Here is a 20,045-nt window from a genome sequence, read left to right as displayed (position 1 = left end):
CTGCACACACACACACACACACACACACACACACACACACACAGACCAAACACAAGTAAGGGTGTCCCGCAGGCTGCCATTTCTGGCTGTCATTCCAGCTGAGCACTGAGGCAGAAGGATAGAGAGAGAGACAGGCGGGTGGAGAAGAAAGGGTGGAGAAGGGTGGGGGTGGTGACACAATGAAGGCTCACAAGGAGACAGGAAGCAGACGGTGCAAATGAGGCTGAGGTCTTTAATGAACTAGTGCACTGTCAAGGCGGAGAGGAGAGGAGAGGAGAGGAGAGTCTGTATTATACATGCACATGAGCTTGCACACAGTCATATAAGCCACAGCCGTATTATACCTCTTCCAGTTCTTCTGCCAAAATCTTAGAAAACCTTTCAACACTGGTAATGTCACATTTTTACCAGCTGATCCCGCCTAACAAGGTAATTCTGTTTAAAATCATCATAAAATCAAAACTGTTCTTCAGTCTGGTCAAATAACACAATGATGGCGAAATATAATCTCACTCTTGCTCTCACTTTCTCTTTCATACACACACACACACATTTTTTGTGAATAGTGTGCACAGCTGCTTTCAGTAGCTGAGGATGTCAAAGAGAGAGCAGAAAAAAAACGAGGGGAGCCAAAGGAACATGGATGGTAGAGATGGAAAAAGTACCTACGTAAGTAAGTACACAGAACCAGACAGGACCACATTCAACACAGGAGTAGTTTGTGCAGTTAAGGGGTTGGTGTATGTGCTGTGTGTGTGTCCTGTTTTCCACCATGACAGAGCCAGTGTCTTATGTATGGGCTGCCTAATAGACTTTCTACACCTGTCGATCAAAAACTGTTCGAACCTACTGAGGTATAAGGTCAGCGGACAAATGTTCATACGTATAGAAAAGCACAAAGTCTCAAAGTGTACCAGAAACTGGGTCAATTAATTATACTGAGGACATTCACAGCAAGCACTATGACCCCTCGCTGTTTCTGATGCATACGTTGCTATTCTCCGTCATTGCCATCATCCTTGTTACCCTGGTAATGAGGTTTTCCCTAATGGCAGGTCAGGGTCAGCTGTAGGTCAGTCAGCAGGGGAGTAAGACCCTCAGAGTTAGCTACAACCGTCACTCCTTGGGGCCAGTCATCTTTCTCTGTTCTCAGATTATCATCTATCAAGGGTTATTTCGGTCAACAAGCCAACGTCCACCAAAGAAGGAGTCTTAAATAAAGGAACTCACTTTAGTAATTTAGTAGACATCTGCCACCCTTACTACATACTCCATAAGCAAGGCACATAACCATTACCATCTCCACAGATGTGTTGTACACTTTAGAGAAAGAGATTTTTTTAAAGGATAAATTAATAAGATTTTAATAGGATGTGATTTGTTTAAAAAACCTTAGTTATATGGCCTCCCAATAAAGGTGAAACTTAAATGGTTTCAAGAACTTTGAGGTTAACCCCACACAGGTATCAAATGTATCCCAGTGCGTATAATACTGATGCACAAAGTGGGACCGTAGCCCGGAGTCTTATATTTCAAAGATGTGGAGGAGAACCCCACCTCACTGGAGGTTATTGGAGAGAGGGAGTAGTTATTGAAAGACTAGAATTTGGACATTTAATGATCAAGCTTTCAAGAGGGAAATGTCTGATGAGGTCAGAGGGTAGAGGAGGAAGAGAACAGGGAAGATGAGAGAAGACGGCAATAAAGAGAATGACAGAGACGGGAGAGAGAATGAGTGTAGGGAAAAGGAAAGCATAGCAACAGCAGTGTATGGTTATATATTTTATTTCAGACACACAGATTCAGCTTTAACATCTATGTTTCTGAGCCTACATCATCCACGGTCCAACGAAACCATAGTGAGGCATAAGACCAGACGACTCCAGAGCGATATCATCTGGATAACAACAACCATATTTCTATGGCTAATGTCAAAATAACATCGCTGCTCTTCCAAAGTTCATGCACTTGCAAAAAGCCTTTATTCCACAAACCCTATTAAGGCAAAGGCAGACCATTTACACATGTGTTACGTGCTGCAAAAATATAGTTAATCATATCAGGTGATATAAGACATTCAGCCAGGACCACATCAAACAGAAGTCCAACATTCTTATGTGTTGTGAAAAGTACAAATGCCAATAGCTCCAGTAAAAGAATGAACAAGAGAGACATTATATCAAGATGTGAAATTTCGGTGCTCTGGAGGTGCTCAAGTCTGCTTAAAAGAAAAAATGTCTGTCATGAAAATAATCAAGTGGAAGTTAACTTAATAAACGCCTCACTTTGACTGTGTCTGTTCCTGCAAATGGACAGAAAATGGAACTTTAGAGAAAAAACATGGGCTATTACACCGCAGGTATGACCTCTGAAGCGTGCATGTGGATGTGTGTGTGTATGAACTCAAAGATACTGCAGACACTCTCATATGCAAACACACACACACACACACACACACACACACACACACACACGCACACACATTCACGCACAGCTCAGAATCATTCTAGGCTGCGGTCCCAATGTTAACCTCAAGTCAACAAACACACATGGAACTCAGCAGAGAGAGAAAGAGACGAAGCAAGGAGAGGCCAGTGGTTATTATGCTTGGACCGAGGTTCTGTGCTGTTGTATTCTGAAGTGTGGACTGGGCCTGGTTACAGACACAACGTGGACCGCAAAACGTCTCTTTAATTGGACAGAAGTGAAACAAAGTCCAGATGGCTTTAATAGACAATATTCGCTTGGGGGACACATTCCTATTTGTCTTTCTTTCTATCTGTGTCCCGCTCTCTCGCTCCCACACATTTTCTCCTCTGTCCTTCAGACTCTCCCACATTCCTCATCCCTCTGTTCATTCGCCTTTTTCCTCCACTTTATAGTGAGACCACAATTTCTTTTTCAACAGCATCTTTCTCCATCTCATTAACAGTAAGCAATTTCCTGGAGGGAGTGCTCCTTATATACCTCTCTCCCACTTTCCTCTAATGGTACACAGAGCCTTCATATTGAATCTTTACAAATGTGTGAAGAAGAAAAATGTTTACAGTAACACTTGAAAATATTTTAAAAAATGTATTTAAATTTATTTTTAATATTTAAACCTCTTGAAATGTGCTTGGGCGGTGTTTTTCCAAATGGTGGGAAACATGAAAAACAGTAGTGTATACCTAGCTGTGTGTACAGAACACAGTAAATACAGAACTATACCTTGGAAGTGCCCTTTGGACTATTAAGGTGGGAGAGGGGTCAGATGGGAGACCTTACCAGTAAGACAAATCCAGGGGGTGAAAAAAGCGCCTCGAGATGAGGTCAGCGAAGAAGGATTCAGTCTCACGACACGCAGTCCCGTTGCCAATGACAACCCTGGTGCAGCTAGTATGGACAAGTGGAGGATAAGGAGGGCCATGAGAATTAAGGGAGCAAATAAAGGTTTCAAAATTAAGTTAGGTTCACAATTTTCCTCTTTAAAATGTTCAGTGGTATACAGAAAAAAAAAAAAGTCTACTGGCAGGGAAATTGCAGCAATAACACTTTTGATTAACACAACACAAACACCATCCATTCATTTTCTGACAGTGTATTTAGTTCAACTGAAATAGTATACTCAAACAGTGATTATTGAGACACAAGCAGCAGTACCTGTATTTAAGCATAAGGTGGCGCAGTTTCTCCGCTTCTTTTTGTTGGCCTGAATTATGCAGGTAGACCACATCAGTATGGAGAATCTGACCTGTGTACACAGAGACAAAGGCAAACAATCATGCTGATTAAGTTTTATAATGACAAGAGGGTCTCAGCAGACCCAGCTATATACAATCAATGCATGTTTCTGAACTGTATGCTGAGGCAGCAATGCCCCAAATAAACAAAAAACTCCAGATCTGTAAAGCCTCCACAGGAAGCCTAAGTCCTGCCAGCTCCCAGCTTCCTCAGAGGGAGAGTGTAGATCTGAAAGGACAGCTCTGACAGGAAGTCATGTGAGCCTGGAAACACCAAACCTGTGGCCACACCATGCTGGGCCTGACACCTGATATATGCCTGTGTCTGTCTGCTGTAAGTGTGTCAGCGTGACTTGTGGCCACACAATCAGTCACCCAGAGGGTGGGACCTACCCCTGCCCAGTGTGAAGCCATACCCACTGAGAGACATGCTGAGACATGCAGTACAGTACAGTGGACACACACGCACACATGTGCACTTGCACACACATAATCCACCCACCCGGGTCATGCCAAGTGGCATCTAGTCTTTGACATGCACACGCACGTGCACACACAGATGCACACCTTGGTGGTAACAGGTCTAGCGATGCCTGGTTACATAGTGTCCTCTCAGTTTTAATACTGATCAATAAAATACTCCATGTAATATAATGAAGAGATGTCTGCCACTGACTTCTGATTCTAGGTCTAAATCACCAGTAGTATTGTAAATGAAGCATGTGCATGTGTCATGAGATTAAAGAGACAGGCAGATAGAAAGAGTAAAATGCAGCCCACTCGCCTTTAATATGTGGGACACTTTCGTTTGCATACTGTAATTGAGTGTAGGACTTCATCTAAGACAGAAAAATACTGTTGGTGAGAATCAATGGTTCACTTCCTCAATAAAAAGGTCACAAACACTTGCGACAATATCCATGTTCTTATGAATCTGCCAGGTTATCCAACTTGTATGTATGTATATATAGTGTATGAATCTGCAGGAGAGCATTTAAGAATCGCTGCAACAGATGTGCTACAAATGCTAACGATGCAGGTGTTTATTCCTGCCAGCTGAGAATAAGAAGTGGCATGTGATACTTCCAGCATGTCATGCATCATACTGAGAAGCACCAAAGCTTGCACTTTTTGAATGCATGCCTTGACGAATTCAGGCTATTCTGGATGCAAAAGTAGGTGCTACCTGCAACCTACTGTAATTGTCCCTATTTAAGTATGATGAACTATTAACTCCTGAGTCCAGTATACTGTGTGTTCACTTACTAGTAGGGGAGAGGATTGCCAGCTTACAGCCATGTCTAAAGCCAGGGTCCACCCCCATCATGACACAGCCCCTGACTGGACACACCAACAGGCGCTGGCGGAGATTCCGCACAAACAAGGCGATTGATTCCTTCTCTGCTGCGCTTGTCAGCTTAGTCCTAAAGAGAGGGAATTCAACAGAGAGGCAGAGTGAGATAGAATGAAATGTAGGGTTGGTAAGATATTAAAAAAAAAAAAGAGTAGAGAGAGAGTAGAGGGTGCAGGGAGAGATTTTATGGTGAGGGTAAAAAGAAATAAATAAAGAAAATGGAGAAGGATTTAGAAAAATAAAAGAGAGAGAAAGAAAAAGGTGAAAATGAGGAAAGAAGAAGGAAAAGGAACAGTTTAAATAAATAAGTGGTTATTAAAGGAGAAATGTTCTGTTCTGAAAGCACACACACACACACACACACACACACACACACACACACACACACACACACACACACACAAAACCAGAAATCCTTAAAATACCTGTAACTCCTGGTGAGGAAAGGCAGAATTAGTCTTTTATAAGAGTCCTCTACTGCATTTTTGAGGATTGCATAAAGTTCTTCTCTTGCAAACGTCTTTGGCCTCCATCTGCATTAAAACAGAGGAAAACAAAAAAAGTTAATTTTTTTTCTCTATGGGCAGTTTTCCACTAAATAAATAAATAAATGCCATAAAAGTAAAACGGACTTTTCCTTGTCTGCAAACGAACTCTCTCCCTCTCAGGAGAAAATACGCCCCCACCACTCAACAAAAAAACAAACATATATTTTATATTTTCATCTAAGTGGAGCTTTCTCTTGCAATTTTGATACTATTAATAACTTAACCAAAAACTGAGATTTTTAAACTTTTATTTATTTAACTACTTGACTGAGCACTTAGGTCACTTATAAACAATAAGCCCTGCTTCAATTTCACAGATTTGTAACTTTGTATACAGCTTAACAAAAGCAAAGATTATAATGCTATTGTATTTTTCTCTGATTTAACATTGGAAAAAATATCTAAGTGTGATTAAAATTAAATTATGCAGCAGTAAAAGTCTTTATTTCATCCCACACCTATTTACATTGTACTTTATGAAAAGAAATTAAAGATGGATTCAACTCAATTATTTCTCATAGTAAAATCTCCACTAAAGGATCTTTTATCCTGAACTAAAGAACAAACCTTCACCAGTAATTGGATTGTATAAAAGTTTCATATTTGTCATGTTGAACAGCAATTAGATGTTCAGTATTTAAGCCCTAATCAGGTGCCAATTCACTGTACATCCTTTAATAAAAAAATTTAAAAAAATCTATTCATCTGTGAATTTTCAACAAAAAAGAACCTGCAATTGTTTTGTTGCTATACATATTGATAACATCGTCCATTTTATTTAGCCAAGGACCAAAATGAATTATATATTTGCAGGTTATGAAACTGGTACATATGATGCAGAACTAAAATATCATTCTGCATCATATGCGCCACTTTCCTAAATGAAAGGACTCCGTTAATGCAATTTATTATGAGTCTTTTTATCCCAGTCCTCCACACATAGGCCAGTAAACAGAGTATATGCATGTGTGTTTGTCTTGTGTGTAGGGGTGTTTGTGTATTATTGTATGTCTGACCTGTTGTTGAGGCACCACCTAGTGAAGTCACTCTTCACCCTGTCAGGAATGTTCACCTTCACTGTCAAAATCTTCAGACTCTCCCCTCGGTTAATTGCCAGGGTCTATACACATAAACGCACACAAAGACACACAAACACATTTCCCCTGGTTAATACAATACAATAACCTGTATAGTGCACACAGGCACACAGATGAAAGACCCATTGCCCTCCCAAAACTCACATTCATTGATAACAAATGTAAAAGGCTCCAGTAAAGCAACCAGCACAAAGAGGTAGCTGTTAGACTCACAGACTATGTGGCCGTCTACAAGCACACCTGCTATCTTGGATCACATACTGTAGGTGCAGCAGTGCATACAAGACAAGATTTTTTATTTTTTATTTTTTTAATCACTAATAGCAATGAAAATACCACTTATGTTAAAGGTATTATGCAGCTGAGATATTGTAAGAATCACTGATATTCATTTACAGATAAATCCAGGCTGCTTTATCAACATTCCTGCTTTAACCACAAAAAACTACAAGCATTCATTTTTGATGCCGATTAAAACACATTTATTGTTTGGAGAGTGTTTCACTAGCATTGTTTATTTACATTATAAGGCTTATTCTGTTATTGCTGTATTTTAACATACTGTATATGCATTTAGTTTGTTTTTAATGACAAAATCACCAAAAAGCCAGTAAAGTAATTTGCAGCAAAAACAGATGTGGTTCTGAGATATTTATTTTAAGTGCAATTTCTAAGACCCAAAGTCCACCAAAATATTGACAGCTTGCTTTGCGCTGCCTCATTCGAATGAACCTCCCACCTGTTTGCGCCTCTCCTCCCACCTGTGCACTGCGCCGGGCACCTAAATACCAGACAAAGGGTCTTTTACCCAGCCAGAAGCATCTACCTCTCTCACACAAATACTTTCATTTTGTTTCGATTTGGCTGCACCAAACAACTATGGCAAAAAAGGGCAGCAAATACATTTAATAGGGATCATTATTTGTACATGGGGCTTTGGGTTAGACAAGGTTACTATATACACATCTATGTATAAAAATGCATTATCCCAAACCTCTTCACACAAGCACAAAACAAAATATTTTGACTCTCCAAACACCCACACACACACACACACACACACACACACACACACACACACACACACACACACACACACACGTACAAGTGACGAGCCTCGGAGTATATCCTGTGGCCAGGCCTGTTGTGTCGTGTGCTGGTCCCCCCTCAGAGGAACTGTTACATGCTGTTAAGCAAACAGTAGTAAGTGTCTGACCTTTTCAGTGGGGAACCTTTAGCCCGCCACAGAACAGGGCCAAGAAACAAGATGTCAATCTGGAGCCCAAGCGGAAGAAGCAAGCTGACAAATGCCACCACTATGCCACCATCTGCACTGAGACCGCAAGGCCTACCCCCACCCACACCCACACCCACACACGTGGTGCCACAACCATTACCGTTCAGCGGCATCCTCGGATATACATACACAAACAGAAATACAAAACACAGCTAATGGCATGGTAGAGGCGAGCATTAATGCAGTGAGCTTGCTTGAATTATGATGAAAGTTAGATTTCTCTTCTGTTGGCATGTTTCTGCCCCTGGCTACCGCTCTGACTGTGATGAGATTTCTCAAACAATCTTCATCAAAGCACTGAAGTTGAACATGTTGTCGAAAGAAGGAAGCACAACACCTCTTTCTGAACTCTTTCAAACATCTGGGGAAAGCCTAAAGTGACATTAAAGTAGTGAAAAAGAAAACAGCCTTGCTAAATCTGTGTTCTCGGAGTTTGACGTTCGACCGTTTTTTAAGATCATGTTGTATAATCAAAAATGACATGCGGTCTTTACATCACTAAAATGCATTACCGGCTGATTCATACACTTCAGCTTGCATCCTCTCTGATTGATGAATGTGGGGATGAAGACTCGATAAAAGCATCATCAACTAAAAAAAATCAGAAATCAGAAAAAATGGCACCACAACAAAACAATATCCATTGTTGCTCTATTGTTTAATTTAAGTAAACAGTGACAGACACACACAGACAAATGTGGCTGTCTACACGTAAAAGCTTCTATTTACCAGATTTTGAACATTTGCCAAAGCGCATCCTTCCATATGTTGCCTGCATGATAAACATACATTGGAAGGCAATACAGATAAACTCTACTGTTAATCTACTAACCCTAACCCAAACATTTGCTTCTGAGCATCTTGTAATGTAACTACCATAAAACCTCAAGTTAATCTTCTTTTTGCATGGTTGCCAAACTCTAACTGTGACAAATGCAACTATGCCTGACTGAAATGGAAAAACGTTGGCTGACTTAAACAGCTGGGAAATTTGTGTCTATGCTCTGTTTCCCTCTGTAGCTGGCCAGTGTCCTTGCTGATGATGAATAACTCAGTGTCTGTCTGTACATCTCTCAGTTTCTGCCTGGGTTGGGTCACTGGTCTGAGACAGAGGGTGATCTGAAAGGAAGGGTGATGTGAGACAGAGTGAGAAGTGTTTGTTTATGCGTTAGATGGGCCAGGAGTGACAGGAAGCCAGGTACTGGCCAAACCCTGACACGACCAGACAGACCGTCTTTAGATTCCCCTTCATCCCTCCACCAGCCCTCAAGGTAGGGCAGCCAGCCAAGACCGTCCTCTCTCTATCTGTCTCCTTCTCTCTCTCACCCTTTCTTTAGAGGAATACTGTCATCAACACATCTATCCACACGACGTATCAAGCATAAACACACAGATCTACACGCAGTCTCTCTCTATCTCTCTCACACACACACACACACACTGTTTGACCTGGCTGACACACATGGGACAAACTATGTAGTGTGAGAGCTGTGAATGAAATTGTATAAAAACATCTGTATCATTGTTTTCATCCACCAAAACTGCATGCCAAACTGACTTTGGCTGACTTTGACTAACTTTTGACTCAAGAATGTAGTTTACTTCAAAAGAAAAGTATTTTTGATAAATATACTGTATTATTATTTTTTACATTTTAAAATGTGTTGTCATTCACAGGGTATTTTTTCCAGGCATAAAGAAATAATTGATTTTATCTTTATCTTGCCATTTCAATAATTAAAACTTCCCATTCAATGTGAAAACCCAAATTTCTAAATGCTTTTAAATTAACAAATGTCTAACGGCTTTACATCACACCTTAGTCTGTTTTTGATAGCAGAGACTTAGTCTATAAATAACACTGCCTAATTTAATTCCCTATATGTTCACAGATAAACTATAATACAATGCCAAAGAGAGATATGTTTTACTTTTTATTAAACAAAGCTGTCAGCAGATTGTCTTATCGCCATAAAATAAAAGTTAAAGTGTAGCCACACTTGAGCGAGAAGGTTAAAAAAGGCAAACCGAGAATATAATGTTCTTGATAAACAATGAAATTATAAGTTGGAAAGCATATGGAATGTAAGCTACATTTAGTGGATATTATTCTTTAGACAGTACGATTCCAGATAAATATTGACATTCGAAATATCAATGAGGATCAGTCATCTCAAGGGAACACGGTCCAGCATGATACACTGATCTTTATACAAACATACTGGCTGCTCAGGGAGAAGCATGTACTCCTTGTGTCCCTTTTACGCTCTCTTATTCTATCCAAAAACAAACGCAACACCGTATGGAGCCTGAAGATCACTGTAAAAAAAAAAACAACAAAGAGCAAAGAGAGAGAGAGGAGAAAAGAATTTCAATAAGCACTTAAGGTATAGTTTAAATATGGTATGGTTTAAATTTTGGCTTGTAGTAATTTGTTTATCCGTCTCAGTTGTAAATATTTAATATTACTGACAGTACAAAAAGGAGGACAGGAGGGGATTTAACAGACTGGAAAGTGCTGATAAGAATAGCTTCAAAGCTACAAATAAACATTTTGGAGACTTATTCTTGAAATGGAAAAATGAGTCACAACTGCTTCAGTTTGGGATCTTGTTTCCACTATAGACAATCAATTGTGCCTTGTTGCCATGTGAGATTAATCGGTGCCACATTTTGGTATCTTGAGAGCAGGTTGTGTTGTGAATCCAGATAAATATTGATAAGACTCGTTATGAGCCTATCGTAAAGCTTAGACTTTCGTCTTTTCAGCATCCCTCGCCATTTTATGATTTGTGTTACGACATAGCAAATGGCAATCTGCTGGGTTAAAAACAAGGCTTATCTAGTCTGTTGCAGGCTACATTTTGGCCTTTGTTGTGGCTGAAAAACTGACATCCATTGAAAAGTTTGGTCTCATCTTGAACCGGAGCGTCTGCAGATTAATTCTATACCCGATATGTTATCCACTAAAGTTGGGCACGATACGAGACACTGCCATCTTGACTGCATACACCTGGCGGAGATCTGCACTCTACTGAGTGTACTCTTTTTGTTTATAATTTATTTAGTTTTACATAACTGACAAATTAATTATAGTGAGGTCCAAAAGTCTGAGACCACTTTCCCATAAACTTGAATGGGAAAGTGGTCTCAGACGTTTGGACCCCACTGTGGCATCAGGGTACCACAAGAAATAATATCAATCTATCAGGACCTCTAAAGTACGACCAATACACAGCCACAAAAAAACAAGTGTTTGTGTGTGTGAGTGACAGTACAAATAAACTTGCTCTTCTTCATCTGTCCATCAAAAAGGAGTGTTTAATTGATTAAACAGTTCCATTTATCCAAACTCCTCTGCAGGCAAGCGCCTGAATGGAGTGTTAAACTACCATTTGATCACAACGCAAATCACATTAAAAATAGCCCACTGCACATTCAACAAATCCACCCTGGCATACTCAAAAGCGTACCGTCTGCTAATAGCTACAAGGTAAATGCGTACCCTTCGAAGAAGGCCTCAAATCAAATCTGATGGAATTAAATCAGAGCTAAGAATCTCAACTAGATATGTCAATGGCTTATGCTTTAAGACATACTGAAGACCAGAGCTTTCAATAAACTAACTTGTGATGACTTTATAAAACTGTTACATAGTAAGGGTAACTAACTATATTTCCTAACTTGCCATATTAGAAACAAACTTACTACTGTCTTTACAAAAACTCTTTGTATGTCTTAATTTAATAAATTAAAACTTGACAATCTAAATTTCCTCCATCATTCCAAGATTTATCACTTTTGTAAACTACAAATAAAAGATGTAATTTCTGTGCTACCTATTATTGTCTGCCACTTCAGGGTGTTATTTACCACCTACTTGTGAACTTGCATGTTCACTGGCCCAACTCTAACATCTTTCTATCGCTCCCTTTATACAATTCCCCGTCCTCTTCCTTTAACCAATCCCCAGAGCTGGAGCTTAATAAAATGTGCTAAAGCGAACGGGCAAGTGTGTGCTCACACACATGCCTCCTGTCAAAACATATCTCCCACCTGCTCCCCCTTCCCGCCGACTTGACGGCTAGAAAAGGTTCATTTTAGCCGGAATCCGACAGCTAGCAGGGTCACAGCAGCCTGTGGATTAACGCTCCGTGACAAAGGCGAGTCATCGAATTAAAGGCCTCGCATACACAGGAGAGGAGAGGGGAAAAGGGGAGGTGTGGAGAGGATTGGAGGGCTGAGGTTTAGTCAGAGAGAGAGAGGGAGAGAGAGAAGAGAGAGAGAGGGCGGGAGGAAGATCAGCACAGAGCGAGAGAGATAAGTGACAGACGCACCTCAATGTCGCTCATCTGCACTCACTGTACATTCTCTCCCTCCCTCTACCGCCCCCACTCCCTCTCCCCATCCTTTCGTCCGCCTGTGGGCCCAGCAGCAATAGCTGTCACTAAAGGAGAGCGCCTGTCAATCAAAGCTTCCTAATCCAATGGCATGTCGGCAGGGGACATGTCACATATGTTAAGAGGAGAGAATGAGGGGACTAGCAGGGTGTGCATGTGTGTGAGCAAGTGTGCACATGCATATGTGTGTATGTGATTGTATGACTGTAGGGCAGAGAGCGCTTGCCATAGAGTGTGGTGTGGCAGAGAGGCAGCAGGTGATGGGAGCTAGGGTGACACATGAGGCCCGGGACCAACTCTGAGTAACCCACCAGTCACTAGAGGGACAGAGGGGGAGCAGAGGAGGCAGAGCAGGGCACAGGAGGGGTAAATACTGAGGCATAGACAAGGCTAACTGTGACTGACATGGCTAGCATTCAGAAGCGGCATGCATGAAGCAGACACAAATGACACAAACACAAACAGATGGTGTGCATTTGTATGAGTGTGTGTCGAAACACAGGATACAGGACTACTTATAAGAGTAAACAGAGATTATCAACGAGTGCAATTATTTGTTCATGCTTTTCATTCCCATCTCTTTCATTTCTACTCTCATTTCACTGGTGTGCAATTAGTCTTTTTCCCTGTATTCATGTACTGGCTGGTTGACTTGATGCTGTTACAAAATGTCACTTGTAAGCCACCAGTATATGCTGGTTTTCGATTTCACTGACAAATGTGTAGCTTGGAAGTATGCAGTATGAAGTGTAAAATGTAGCTGTCTTTTGGCACTGTATTTATTACATCTTGCAGTAATAGCTCTGTTGAATGATCCATAAACTCTCCAAAAAAAATCAGACTCAAGAGTAAAAGATTATCAGCTTAATAACAGGTAGCATTAGCCAAAGGGTTGGGAAAATGTTTATGACAAACCAGGGCCTAGCTAAATAAAAAGTGACCACTCTGGTGTTCATTAGGAATAGATGGATGGATGAATGTGCAATGAGACAGATATAGATGACTCTGACTACCTGATGGGGCTGGATGCGCTGGATGTTGCTGGTAAAGTCAAAGTAGAGGTGGAACTTGTCAATGTCGTTGTTTTTGGTTTGCTTGGCCCCTGGTTTCTTCTGACTTTGGTCAGACTTCTCCTGCTCTTTTCCCTTTAGCGCCGACTTGGACACAGAAGACTGGATGGTCACGAAGCTGTTCTCACAACTGACACAAAAAGAGAAACACAAATAAGGGGAGTGCAATGTATTATTATCAATGTATCGAGCAAAAGAGACTCTAGCCCCAAGATCAGTGAAATAAAGCCCACTATGAAGATTATAATCAAAGATGACAAAAAATGTAAATGTTGTGCGCACATGTGGATATGTTCTCACAATGTTTTCACGTGGGTGAGTGTCTCAGGGTCTTTGGCTATCATATCAGCCAAGATATGCTCCACACCTGTAGCCACTTCTTCCACTGATGACAGACCTGACAGAAAAACACAAACACACACACACACATATTGTATTTCTAGACACAATATTCTCTCTTGGACCTTTAACAACCTTATAAATCTGAAAGGACAATACATAATTTCAACAATGAGCTTTTTGCACAATAATACTGGGATTATATTTGGGTTTGTGCATGAACATGTGTGTGAATCAGTCTGTGCACTACTTGAATCAAAGCTAAATAAAACTGTCTTGCCCAGTGGCTGTTAAGAATGTGACCTAATTGAACAAATATCCTAAACTGGTCAAAATCTGCATATAATAAATGGATAGTATTAGTGGTTTCCCTAAATGTGATCTATTAAGTAAAAAATTGAGTCTGACACAGGGAGGTTCCCGTCCAGGTTTAATTATTCATAATGTTTAAACCTCTCATTGTGTGTGAGTACGTATGTCTGTCTGTCTTACCTTCAGTACCAGGTTTAACCCATGCCCTTAAATCCAGAGTGTGTGGTGTGTCCATCAGTGTGGAGGCAGCCACCTCAAGGCCGAGAGCTTTGGCCCTGCGAGCCTTCGTCAGCTTGCTGCCTTTCTTATAGGGAGAATACTACAGACAAAGACAGAAGCACTGGACTGAGATGACTGGTAAGGAGAGTGGCAAGACCCACTTTCATGCAAAGTGTGGATAAACAACCACAAATGAAATTACAGGTATTACTTTAGCCTAAAAATGTCATTCTGACCACATGATCCAGTTCATCAGCTGATCGGCAGCTCCTCAGGTCTTGTTCCAGCTCAGCAGTCAAAACCCCATCCTTCTTCAGGGTCTGAATTACAGACTGGGTCTTCCTAGCCAGAGAGCTTTAGCAACAAACACGTAGACACATGCAAACAGATTATATACATTAAACAATTACAACACACACAGCTACACAAGATAAAAAGTATTCATATGCACATATGTAAAATGTTCCAAGCCTCAAAGCTTGACCACTAGCACCATCTAGTGGCCAAAGTCAAACATGCTGCCTGGAGATAAACCCTGTTCTGCTCGGCTTATATGAGAAAACATTTCATGGCTGAGGTTTGAGGAGACTGTATCTGAATGTGCCTCTGCATGCATTTAATGGGGTAATAAGGTGTAAGATGTTTCATTTGCCTACCATAACTCCTCATATACCAGCTGGACGTCTCGGACGGCATCAGCGTCCATTTGGTTAATCATCTCTTTGCGGTACCGCACCATGAACGGCACAGTGTTCTCCTCACGCAGCAGCATTATGATGTTTGCACACACCCATCGCTCCACACATGTCAGGATGGACAGCACCTAAGCGGAAAGACACATACATGCAGATATTCATACAGTATATCCATATAATAAGTAGGCTGTCAGACACTGACAATATAAACACCAACTATTAAACTGTTTTGTAGTCATTTTGTCCAGATATAAGTAACTATGGATATGCATACTGTCACTATGAGTGTTCAGCTCACCTATTGGACAGCTGCTTGAGTCTGGGTGCTCTCAGTCATGAGAAAGAACAACTTGTACTGGTAAAATGTTGACATTTCCCGTCCTTTGCATCTTAATGTACACATGGCACTCAACTCACCAAGGTAGTTATATTTTATTAAAAGCCTGTATCAATCGGCTATCAACATTACTGCTATGTGGTTACTGGACAGGTTTTATCTTTCAGTTGGCAGCGTTTCATGTAAAAACACAAGTTTTGCTGTTTTCAATTGTTGGTGCAGTTTCAGGGATGCTCCATTGGGTCACTTTCAAATTGTCCACACATTTTAGCGATGTGTGTCTGGCAGTCAGACAAACCCTTTTCCCCACATAAAACACACACACATACAAAGCCTAAAATACCTCTATTAGGTCCCAGTTCATATTGAGTTCATTCCTCAGAGCTTGTGCTGTTGATGACGGTAAGGCAGTGTGTTGTCCCTGGCAGGCACCACTGGTCTTCTGTTTCTTTAGAGAGGGCTCACCAAATGTGAAATCTTCCTCCTTCACTTCCTCTTTCTTTACTTTAAACCCAGCTACTGATGACCCCTCGCCTGCCCATCTGTCTGCCTGATGGGCTTCTGAAACAATAAATGACACCCTCTACAAGAGAAAACAGAAAAAGAAAGAAAAAGGGATGAGAAACACGTGATGTAAAATTAATAATGGGATATGTACTTTGTTTGTTAGAAGGTAACATGAGGCATACACAACAGAGAGCATTGTTGTATTTATAAACTGTTGAAACAAGAATGAAAAACTCAGTGAAAATAACTAAATTTATTCAATATATTAGAACACAGAGCACAGTAACACACAGATATTCTAAAGTCAGTTATAAACCTGTGTTACAGTACTTCTTTGAGGGCATACTACTGTGTGTGTGTGTTACTAAAATTATCATTAGTCTTACCTCCTCCTTCATTCTGATACTTGGCTCACCCTCTTTGGCCCTCTCTCCCTCTGGACAGTCTGTTGGCTTTCCTCCGTCACCTTGTCCAGCCTCATCATCATTTTTGCCCTCATCAATTTTTTTCCTCTTTGTTCCAGCCAGACCTGATGCAGCAGGATCCTTCAGGAGTGTAGGGGCCCGTGTTTTGCGCTCTGCAGCAGGTTTTCGTGGTGCCCTTGGCTTAGGCTCTTTAGGCACTCTGGGAGCTTTGGGTTCTTTTGGTTCCTTTGATTTAGCAGTTCTCTTGGCAGCAGCTTTCTTCTCCCCTGTTGCAGGGGCTCTGGCGGTCCGGCTGGGGGCTTTCGGCTTTGGCTCTGACGGCCTCCATTCTTCATTATCCTCATCATCGCTGCTTATTATCTGGGAAAATGACCTGATGGTAAAGTAAGAACAAAGTAGCATAAGATCAGCATATTATAAGTACTAGGTGTTTTGAAGAATAGTCAAAATTCAGTCAAAATACAAAGATATGGCAGTTTTGGATCTATATCTTTTCAGAGTGTGGGGGGTGACATTTGGAACAGTTTACCAGATGATGACAGGTGTATAAATTTCTTATTTAATGAAATGGAAAGAGGAGAGATGGATGAATATATCTAGTATTTTAGTAAAATTGTACAACTTGTTTAATGATTATCTACTATATCTGCATCTCACAATATTCAGTCAGTAACGTAGCAGGGGCACAGCGGTATTTGTTGTTGTCATGATTTTGGGGTAAACCAGGACCACAATAGAAATAGGTCATGTTAACTTTGAATGTTTTTGACTCTTTGTTTTATGTGCTGTTTGCAGTTTTGTTTGTTTTTCTGCATGTCCATGTTTTATGTTCATAGTTTGAATCTGTGTGCTTTCGTTTGTTAGTTTTCCTACTGAACATGTGAAAATGTGTGTTATGTGTGGGTTGGTTTATGACAGAATAAAACCAAACCAAACCAAAGAATGACAGAATAAGAATTCTTTCTGCTACTTTATATGTTTTCCCCAGGTTTGCCTATGAGTATGTGTGTCTTCATTTCTCTTATAGCCCTGTGATGAACATGAGAACTGATAACACTGTCATTCTTAAAAACAGTGAAAATATACTCCAGAAGGATAAAAATCACTTACAGGTCTGAGTCCACATCTTGGTACTTTACAGCTTTGCCAGTTGTCGTTCGGGGTCTTCGCATCATCTGTTAGAGAAGGTTAAGTTAGCTACAATTGCATCTGTCCTGTAATTTGGAGCTGCAACGATTAGTTGATTAGTTCAGTTCGATTAGCTCGGTTAGCTCGATCAGTTGTATCCAAAGTATGATGAGGCAGACCTAAAGTAACTGCACCATCAGAGGATCAATACATCAAGCTTAGTTCCCTGAGAGATAGAAAAGCAACTTCATTACAGAGTGTAGTGGTCTCAGAGGACAAGTAGCAGTTTCTAAACCACTTCTCAGGAGGGGAAACGCTTGGGGTGAAATACCAGCATTTCACAGTGGATGATTGGAAAAAAGTCCTATTTACTGATGAATCCAAGTTTGAGATTTATGACAGTAACAGAGGGGTGTATCTAAGGAGACGAGTGTATCAAACCAGCTGTGAAACATGGTGGAGGGAATATTCTAGTCTGGGGGTGTTTTTCCTACTCTAAAGTTGCACCAAACTGATTACACCCTGTCCAAGGACAAGTAACTTGGACAGGGTGTAGCCTGTACCTTCAGAGACATGCTACACCCTCTGTTTGCATCTTTGTGGAAAAGGACTCATACTGCAGCAGAATAATGACTTCAAACACACCTCAAAGCCTTTGCGAGAGCTACTTCAAGACCAAAGAAGACCAAGGATGTCATGGACTTTCCTCCACATTCAACTGACCTCAACCCCAGTGAATATTTATGGGGGCATTTGAAGACTATTTGCACAAACTTGTGGAGTCCATGCGCGAGTGTATGCTGCCATTAAAGTAAAAGTGTGACATACTAAAATACTAAGATATTCTGAAATTCATGTACATTTTTCAAAGATTCAAAGTATCACTCAAATTGTTAAGCTGATATTATCATTTGTAATGAAAAAAACTGCATTACATTTGAAACAAATGCAAAATAGAAGTAGCCTATCTTGACTAGCGGTCTCAGACTATGGACCCAACTGTATGTGCAAACCTACTTGGCAATAAACCTGATTCTGATATTTTATAGACCAAACAACTAATAAATTAATCGAGAAAACAATCAACAGATTAATCGATAATGAGAATAATCGTTAGTTGCAGCCCTACTGTAATTTACCACTTGCTAACTGACTTCATAAAATTATGGTAAGAGCCTTACCATAGAAGTGCTAAATTACCCACAGTTCACACATTGTTACCAAGCAAATAACCGTTAAATAGAAAGCATGTTATCTGTGCTGACTTTAGTAGCAATATTGCATTTACTGAAACAGCATTGACCATTAACTTGCATATGTCTGCTAGCTATCACAACCAAGGTTAGCTGTAATTTCAAATTTGGCGCTTCACGGTAAAGCTAGCAAAGTTAGCTGGCTAGCTGCCGCTTCACCGTGTCATGTTCCTATCGGACACAACTGCCTCACATGATGTAAAACGTAACGAATGGTACCTTTGTTCCGTAGAAAATGCTCAATATTCTTTATGGCTGCTGTGTGACAGTTACTGCGTTGGAAACCAGCTACTGATGCAGAAAAGCTGTTTCCTGCAACAGTGTGAGTTCAACCAATCACAGCGTCCTAAAGTCTGTAAAGGATGACGTCATTCTTCTTCGCTTGATAAGTCAACTTACAGGCTCATTACCGCCACCTACTGGACTGGAGTGTGTAGCAGCAGATTGACATGAATAATAATGAAAATGATAATGAAAATGTTTCTGCAGAACCCGTTTCTTCTTCTTCCTCTTAAGTATACAAATGTTCAGTATATTCATCATTATTATTAAAGGAAAACCTTTAAAACAATTTTTCAAGTCTGCATTAAAACAATAGTCAGGTGCCCAAATGAACTCGTGACACATGTTGTTCTTGCTTCATACTGGCCAAAAAATGAGGGACAAAATCCACAGCCCTCCTTCCGTGGAAAAAAGGTATTTAAAAGTTAATTTCAGCCCTCCACATTACTCAAATCAAGTCAATATCTTTAATAGTCTTTTTAGTGCCAAATTTCCTCTTTATGTTATGATCCTTCCACTGCAACTGAGCAGAAAAACACTGTCCGTCGAGACACAAAGAGGGAATTTTTTTGCTAAAAATATTTTAACTATGGAAGATATCCTCTTTATTTGACTAACTCAGACAGTTGAAACCTCATATTAACTTCATAAAAACTTTTAAATATATTTTTGCTCAAAAAAGAGAACAGTGGATTTTGTCCCCCATCAGTATGAACAAGGAAGAATGAATCATTGTAGCAAGCAAAACCTGTTTCAGTGTTTATACAGGCAGCTGACAGACTGTAAGACTGTACCAATAGTCATTTTAAAATCAATGTTCATTGCACATCTCAATCATTTGCCACAGAATTTCAGATTTTATTCTGTATGTGCTGATGTAACTCATAGTTGCATCATGTAGATGATGCAACTATGGCTAGACTACAACTTTCTGCTTCACTTTACTAACTTTACTGGGATTAAATATATCAGACATTAGTCATATGATAATTGTTTGATTTCCTGCAACTGTTAGTGTCTCACAACATCCCCCCTGTGCCCCTCTTTGCACTTTCACTTC

General features: G+C 40.4%; 1 protein-coding gene across 3 annotated transcripts in view; it reads right to left on the bottom strand.

Moving 5' to 3' along the window:
- Nucleotides 1-19,045, bottom strand: part of srbd1 (S1 RNA binding domain 1) — a 58,061-nt gene extending 39,016 nt beyond the window's left edge. The window contains exons 1-14 of one of the 3 annotated variants that reach the window (XM_042434088.1): nt 18,923-19,045; nt 17,433-17,497; nt 16,284-16,695; nt 15,734-15,973; nt 15,015-15,181; nt 14,595-14,712; nt 14,320-14,458; nt 13,789-13,885; nt 13,432-13,618; nt 6,641-6,744; nt 5,502-5,609; nt 4,989-5,146; nt 3,643-3,733; nt 3,268-3,375 (exon numbers count right to left, since the gene is read on the bottom strand). In XM_042434088.1, coding sequence (XP_042290022.1) covers nt 3,268-3,375; nt 3,643-3,733; nt 4,989-5,146; nt 5,502-5,609; nt 6,641-6,744; nt 13,432-13,618; nt 13,789-13,885; nt 14,320-14,458; nt 14,595-14,712; nt 15,015-15,181; nt 15,734-15,973; nt 16,284-16,695; nt 17,433-17,497 — 1,994 coding nt within the window. In that variant the 5' untranslated portion in view covers nt 18,923-19,045. Of the gene's footprint in view, nt 1-3,267; nt 3,376-3,642; nt 3,734-4,988; nt 5,147-5,501; nt 5,610-6,640; nt 6,745-13,431; nt 13,619-13,788; nt 13,886-14,319; nt 14,459-14,594; nt 14,713-15,014; nt 15,182-15,733; nt 15,974-16,283; nt 16,696-17,432; nt 17,498-18,095; nt 18,199-18,862; nt 18,883-18,922 lie in introns of those variants that run through there. The other 2 variants (XM_042434090.1, XM_042434089.1) reach the window with 2 other exon arrangements.
- Between the last annotated feature and the right edge of the window lie 1,000 nt (nt 19,046-20,045).

This window comes from Thunnus maccoyii, chromosome 14, assembly GCF_910596095.1.
Source record: "Thunnus maccoyii chromosome 14, fThuMac1.1, whole genome shotgun sequence".
Taxonomy (NCBI): domain Eukaryota; kingdom Metazoa; phylum Chordata; class Actinopteri; order Scombriformes; family Scombridae; genus Thunnus; species Thunnus maccoyii.
This window is presented reverse-complemented; position numbering and strand designations above follow the sequence as displayed.